The 7906-nt window shown below is 38.5% G+C and overlaps 1 protein-coding gene across 1 annotated transcript in view; it reads right to left on the minus strand.

Annotated features, from left to right (window-relative positions):
* Positions 1-3062: 3062 nt before the first annotated feature.
* The window catches only part of CLCN5 (chloride voltage-gated channel 5), a 195716-nt gene continuing 190872 nt past the window's right edge, over positions 3063-7906 (minus strand). Inside the window, exons 11-14 of the mRNA XM_045288271.1 lie at positions 7177-7192; positions 6654-7052; positions 6301-6517; positions 3063-3418 (exon numbers count right to left, since the gene is read on the minus strand). Coding sequence (XP_045144206.1) covers positions 3328-3418; positions 6301-6517; positions 6654-7052; positions 7177-7192 — 723 coding nt within the window. The 3' untranslated portion in view covers positions 3063-3327. The remainder of the gene's footprint in view (positions 3419-6300; positions 6518-6653; positions 7053-7176; positions 7193-7906) is intronic.

Here is a 7906-nt window from a genome sequence, read left to right on the forward strand (position 1 = left end):
CCTCCCAAGCTGGCCTGAGCTGGAAGGAAATTGGGTCAGAGAAAGAGGACAGTGTCTGAACATACATCTCTGACCAAACAGAAATAACCTTCAAAATAAAGCCATGACTTTGCATTATCAGCACCCTGCTTTCTTCCAATGTTATAACTACTATGGTGGCTTCTTTAATTATTTACATTGAAGACCAGACGACATAAAATATAGCAGTTAGAATTTGACAAATCGGTAGACTTGCATTCCTTTCCCTGCGGAATGTCTACCAGGTAGTTTTCCTTGGAAACTTCTATCCCACTTAAGGTTTCAAAGGCAAATTTTTTTTTCCTTCTTGCCAGGCACTTTTCTTTTTGAAGAACAAAACAGACGAGTCTCAACTCATATTCATTTGTCAATCAAATTATCTAGCCTTTTACCATTGATGTTTGTGACCATCTGATGCTTCTGATAGACCTCCCTCTACTGATTTTGTTTGTTGATTAAGTACCAAGGGGCTTCAAAAAGTTCATGGAAAAATGGGATGAAAAGATAATGGAATATTGCCACGGACTTTTCGAAACCCCTATGTCCAGCTGCTCAATTGGCAATGACAAAGAAAACACTTTCCTTTACCTCAAGACCAGAAACTTCTGAGTTAGCAGTCTAGCAGAGTTTTAGGCAAAATTAGCCAACCTTTGAGACAAACTGTAAGTCTGGATGTATAATGGATATTATATACTATCACTACTTCTAGAATATGAGCTACGAGGATTCCTGAGAGGCTGAGGTTTTAATGAATGAAATTTATCAGGCGTGAGGTATCAGAGGGATACTGTCATACTCTGGAGGGTCAACTGGTGCTTAGCATCTAGAAAGTGTACCTTGGCACAGTGTTATCTGATTTCTTGAATTTATTCTCTGAAGTAGCACCTTAACACTGGCTCATCTATCTAAAACCATGAACAGGACCCAGAAGAAACACAAGGAGAACAGATGCACTCTGTGTCCCCGCTTCACTAACTATCACCAAACTGCCATGAACACCACAAGTACTAACAGTTTCGCCTTTTCAAACGTGAGTAGGGAAGGAACACTAGTAAGATCGATAGTGAAGTAGAAATATACAGATAAGAACTTTGATTTCTACACAATACACAGAGCTTGTCAGGCAAATATTTTCATCTCGTGGGGAGATTAGTGGAGTGATAGGGACAAAGGATGCAAAATTGTTGAGCGATGACTATGATAAAATTAACCAGAATGTCCCCCTACCCTCTTTTTCATTAGACTGTGGCGTGATATACAGTAAAACCTGCAAAAACTGGAAAATGTACAAAGTGGAAACCTGTCATTGAAGGAAAACTCAAATATTTTCTACTAGTAGAGGGCAATAGAAGTATGGTTAAGTGCATCCTGCCAAAAGTGCCAAACTTGTGAGACCCAGAAAACCAAGCAGTTCCCTTGAATTCAGGCCCACACAAGTCATACTTTACTTACATAAGATAAACTTTTTAAAGGTCTTGCTATAAGATGAAAATAAGCCTTGGTTGTCCAGTTCTGTGTAATAAAAAAGTTCCTGATTGGAAAGTTAAGGACTAGGGACAAATCCCTAGTATAGTTCAGCAACTTTTGAAATGAGGTAACACCGAAGTGGTTCACGCGAAATGGAATTTGGGGCTAGAAGGATGGCTGAAAGTGGCAAGAACAAACTTGACAAATGGGAAAGGCTGAACTCGCGGCACTGGCCGTGAAGCCTCACTGCCAGAGGTATGCATGTGGAAAAGGAGGGATGATAGCAGCAAATGGGCCACAAGGCAAAGAAACTGGCTGTGTGTCACCTCTGGTCCATGTGTCATAAGGTTGCTGAGCCTTGGTTTCAAATTAAACTCTAGGAGTTGTCTTTTTTTGGTAATATAAATGATTATTAGCCAGGCATAATGATCAATCCCAAAGAAAGGATCCAGTACTGAGGATTAGGAAGGTGAAAAGAATGGAGGTGGAAATTATGTCAGTCAAACTATAGAAAATAAAAATAGTGGTAGGAATGATAGTGGCGGCTCTGTAATCCCACCTGATATCCCTATCATGCAGTAAAGGTGGTAGGGAATTGACACAGGCACCTTTTCTAGTGGATGTAAGGACCTTTGGTGTCAACAGGCCTTGGTCATACCCCTGTATCTTATAACGGCTCTGCATTTCATTAAGAATTATAGGGAGCCTCGTGGAGTCACAGCTGCCTTTACTGTTCTAATGCCTTCAGATGTGCGAAAGTACCCCAAGCCTACATCTTGTTCCTGAGAACAACACTGGCCTGTTATACACACTTTATGCTAGGAGAAGGAATAAATGTCCAGTTATTTATGAGGGAATGCAGATACAGCTCTGGATCTTCCCTGGTTTGTCCGTATGCTTCTCTCTACTGTTCTTACATATTCCCAAAGCCTGAAGCACCATCATTCATGGAGGTGGCACCTGGGTAAGAGGACTAGTTGGAATCTCAGAAAAATGTGAAATTCCTAGTCAGTGACTTTGCCTAGAACTTGACTAATTTTTCATTTCAAGGAAACTGGAGAGAAATTACCAAAGTCCTTGCAACTAACAAATTTTTGGCAAAGTCTTTGTTTTCTAGTTAACAAATATCATCTGCAAATTTTCATTTTTGCAGACAAGCAGAAAGCTCTATAGCTTAACTTTTTGTACTTCAAGAGTACCAGGAGCAAGCAAGCTATAAAAATCAACCTCAACAGCACTGTCTTATAATCAGAAATGAAAATTAACATATATAAACAAAAAACTAATAATGCTAAATAATGTAACAGAAAAAAGGTAACATTTGAACTGATTCTTCACAGTCTAGAAAATACCATTACTATTTTCCTTCTGGCTTTTCTTTCTGTGGTTTGAAAAGCAAAGCCTCTTGGTTTTCACTTCATTTTCCCCCAATGACAGAGCTGAAAAACAAATCGACTCTTTCATGAGTTTCATGAAGGCTATAGGTCAAGATGGTTGTAATTTTTCTTGCATAGTTTTCAGTGACTGGTAATAGTTAACAATATTTTTAAATGGAAAAAAACCCTCAAAATATGAAAGACATTGAAACCATGGCAATTTTCTTTTACTCTTTCATGAAATCTCCCAAATGCAATCTCACAGAAGCTTAACTGCATTTTCTCTAAAAGAGGAGATTAATTTGCAGAGATAATGAAGTGCAACTAGTTAACTTGTAAGAGACAACACACTAGTATTACTTCACCATCCAAATATGGGAAATGTGTTTTGGGTATCTGAGTACTAAAATATATCCATGGTCTGCAAGATTCTTCTTATTTTATACCCAGGACCGCACTGCAAATTCTAATTGAAGAGAATGGAATCAGGATCTTGGTTTGCCATCTGTGCTATATGCTTCAACACATCCTTTTTGGTAATGATTCCAAGCAATCTCCTAAAAGGTAAAAGGAAAGAAAATCTGAAATTAAAATGTTTCCAGAGAAGACACTTTTTGTCCTGATCATTTTCAATATTTTTTAACACTAGCTGCACTTACAGAATGATGAGACAACACTGCACCATGCAAATGGACTAAATCATGCACCAAGCATTTCTACTTCGAAGTCTCAGGTCAAACAATTGTCTCAGGTCCATCTCTGTTTAAATATTATTCTCTACATATCTGAATCTTACTTACCCTTTGAAGTCCAGCCCCTCTTCTAGAACACCTTCTCTTATCCTTTAAGCCAGAAGTAACTTTATCTTCACCCCAGCAACAGCACTTTCTATATGTGTCTCTTCTGTAGCACTTGACCTGTTTCCTATTGGACTATAATATTTGTGTGCTCTGGTGTTACCTGGAAAGCACTGTGCTGCTAACCACATGGTGAGCAGGTGAAAACCATCAGTCATTCCTCAGGAGAAAGAGCCTGTCCGTTCCTGGAGAAATTTACAATCTTATATATAGAGTCACTATGAGTTGAGATCAATTTGATGGCAGTGGGCTTAGTCTCCTTGTCACAATCTACATCCTTAAAGGCAGAGAAAGGTCTTACTACATTTTATCTTTCCTCAGAATCTAGTGGAATGCCTTGTTACATAAAATAATATCAGTTGAAGTAAAGATGAAACCAGTAAATATTGAAGAAACCAGCTAGGGAAAGTTCTCTAACTGAATTAAATCCTGTGTAGAACCTACTATTCCATTTAGATGGTTTAAAGGAAGGTAAAATTTTTATATAATCACTGGCAAAGAAATAAAACCAGATTTACTAGTCTACTAGAGACTGGTGGACCCTCTGAGACTGTAGCTCTTGGGTACTTCTCAAATCTGGAACGGGGTCCATTACCAGGGATGAACTTCAGCTAAACAACAGTCAAGCCTATCAAGTGCAATCACACCAGGGATTTACTCAGTAAATCAACCATATCAAATGAAAAGAGCAGCATTTGCCTCAAAACAAAGTTCAAAAGCCCAGAAGGGGCAGGAAAGCAGGATGAATGGGAACGTGGATTCCGAGGAGGAAGTTGGAAGAGTGTTGCGACAAGGGATTACAACCAAGGCCACAAACCAAAATGTGCATAAAACTAATTTGATCTGTATACTTACACCCAAGCTACAATAAAGTTTTGTTTAATATCTCAAAAAGAAAAGAGCCTAGGTTCTGGTAGTCCTAAAGCACTGTGTTTAAAGGTACAACTTTTTGTATGTACCATGTTATACCCACGAATATAAAATAAATTAAAGAATTATATAAGTAAATCCCACCATGATCCTTATAAAATTGGTTTGGAGTGTGGCTTGGCGTTGAGGAATTTTGGAAAGCATCTCATATGACTAATGTGAAAAAAATGCCTACTCTATTTATTAACTGCAGGACCCCTAGTGGTATAGTGGTTATACATTTGGATGGAATTCACAAGGTCAGTAGTTTAAAGCCACCAGCAGCTTCAAGGGAGAAAGATGAACCTTTCTACTCCAGTAAAGAGTTAGTCTTGATGGAATCCAGGAATGGGAATGGGCGTAGCGATCCCAGGAGGGTAGGGGGAAGGTGGAGATGGGAGGGGAGAAAGGGGGAACCAATCACAAAGATTGACACATAACCACCCCCACCACCCCCAGGGGGATGAACAACAGAAACCATGAGGGAAGGGAGACAGCGGTTGGTGTAAGAGATGAAAATAATAATAATTAATTTATCAAGGGGTCATGAGGTGGGGGTGAAGAAAAGAGGAACTGATAACAAGGGCTCAAATAGAAAGTAATGTTTAGAAAATAATGATGTCAACATATGTACAAATATACTCGATATAATTGTTGAATGGATTGTTATAAGAGCTGTAAGAGCCTCTTAATAAAATGATCTTTGAATATTTTTTCTAATTTAAAAAAGTAAGTAATGTTTTAAAAAGTTAGTCTTGGAAACCCACAGGGGCAGTTAGAGTTGCTGTGAGTCAGAATCAACTCAACAGTGTTTTGTTTTGATTTTGAATTAACTGGAGACCTTTTTGCAAACCATTAAACCCTCACTGAAACTTGGTTTTCTCATCTTCAAATAATAGTAACGTTATTGCAGAGACCAAGTCGTACACAAATGAACATCAGACTTACAGACAACTCGCAGAGGCCCTTTAATGTTATCTTTATTCTCCCTCACTTTGAAATGACTGAAACCCTACTCACAACAAATTCTATACCACAATCACCTTCACTTGCATTCCAAGTTTACAGAAAATGTTTTAAGCCTTTTCTTGCACTAAAGAAATGTATGCACCTGCTCCACTTTACCTACAAATTCTACTTAAAGACACACAAGAATGGAAGTCATTTGTAATCTGAGGACCTCCATGATAATATTAGTGATGTCTGTTCAAAAGAGCATAATTGTTTCCTTTGTGAATGAAGAGCTGAGTTATTTGTAATGTGAGCAACTAGCAGTGGACATCTCTCAAACAAATTTTCTTTCCCGAACTCCTTTTCTATTAATCACAATGATAAAAGAAATACGTTCATCTTCACTTGAAAGCCTCAAAAGCCTATGAATCCAACTCAGTCCATTGCCATCAATTTTGACTCATAGTAACTCTCGAAGACAGAGTAGAACTGTCCCATAGGGCTTCAAAAGCTGTAATCTTTACAGAAGAATGTCACCACATCCTTCTCATGCAAGAATACCTGGTGGGTTTGAACTACAAACCTTTCAGTTTGCATCTAAGTGAGTAATCACTGGGCTCCTCAAAAGTGCTATTAATGCTCATTTAAATTGAGTTCTCCTTCTTAATTTCTCTAGATCCTTTCTCTCTCACAATTCATGATGTCTCTACGAGAGTTCTCACCCATTGTGTGTAACCAGGCACTGACGCAGTCCAAGTTTGCGGAAGATGTCTACTACAATCTCCATGGGTGTAAGATCTGTCACAGTGAAGGGGCTGAGATCCAGGATGTTCCGAAGCTTCAGGGTAGGTGGAGTGTATGGTGGCATTGGAGGAGAATGCTCAGTGAAATAAATGATGGAAGTGCTCACAATCCCGTCCTGTCTTTTTCGAGCATTTTCTATTTAAAAAGTGAGAGGAAATAAAGTTGAAAATTGAAGTGCTAGTAGTTCTAGCCTTCTGGCCCCCTTCCCTCTGTCAGGTATATTTATTTCTATTCAGAGTGGATCCTATTATCCCCGTTATGAAATTCTTACCAATTGAAATAATGAGATCTCTTCGGAGGACAAAACCCACAAGTCTTTGGGACTCTCGAGACACTACCACTGGAAAGCCACTGTAAGTGGTTTCACTGATTATGGTCTCTACATCCTCTACAGTCATACTGTCCTGAGTAAGGACAGTCAACAAGGGATCATTTCTCCGGGGTTTCATCACATCCATTGCCAGTGTCTTATGAGCAAACTCTTCTTTGGCTTCAAGAAAGGGGTATCCATTGAGGCGGATGTGGGCATCATAGATGCCCTCCCGTCCAAGAGCATCTGCCACCCACTTGCTTGTCATGGCTGCAGCCATTAGAGGCACAATGTATTCCAAGCCACCAGTTAATTCAAACATTATGACAACAAGAGAAACGGTCATCCGAGTCACTCCACCTGCAAACCAACAGAAACAGGTTACTGAAGGCAGCCAAAAGATATGATCCATTAGAATTATAGGCCTGTTACAGGTTCCACCCAGAACAGCTTATTTAGCATTACTGCTTTTATAGAGTCTCACCTATAACCACAAAGACCTAGCAATTTCATTAAAGTGAGGTTACAATATATACAATTTAGTTTCTCAATAAACTACCTATGAAAGCAACTTTCTTTTCTTCTTCAGAGTATCTTTATTAATATTTGAGAAAATATAAAGCTGTTATGCAGGTGATAACATAAAATTTCACTAAATGCACATATTTAAGTCACTGTGAAGACTTAAGACATTTCTTTGTAAATATAATTAATATAAAGTTAGGTAAATTCAGTCCTAGAACATATTTCTCACAAGTATTTTAGTGCTCAGGGAGTTACCCTGGTGATTCACCAGTTTATCCAATGTCCACTTAAAAATAATTATTATCTGAAAGAGCTTTTCAAGACTAATAGGAACACAAAGCACACACAAAAAGCACAAATCACTAGTTATGCGCAGAAGGTAAAATACTGAATTAAGTCTGCATTTTTCGAACTGTTTAGAAAAGCTGACCTGTTTAAAAGAAAAATACAAAACTGGAAGAGAAGTACATTAAAAATAATGAAGATTTACAGCAACAATTTCTATGTCTTTCCAGAGCTGTGTCCTTTTGCCAATAGTAAGACTGAGTTTCCTAAAGTATTCCCCTGATTATAAAAATACAAGACACTTTCAGAAACCTAGAATTAGCAGAGAACTCCTCAAGAAGAAGGACAAAGTTGGAGGACTCACCTTACCCGATTTTAATGCCTATTACACAGCTACAGTGGTC

The sequence above is a fragment of the Echinops telfairi genome, unplaced genomic scaffold (assembly GCF_000313985.2).
Source record: "Echinops telfairi isolate 266 unplaced genomic scaffold, ASM31398v2 ScPeMD7_19;HRSCAF=73, whole genome shotgun sequence".
In the NCBI taxonomy this organism is placed as follows: domain Eukaryota; kingdom Metazoa; phylum Chordata; class Mammalia; order Afrosoricida; family Tenrecidae; genus Echinops; species Echinops telfairi.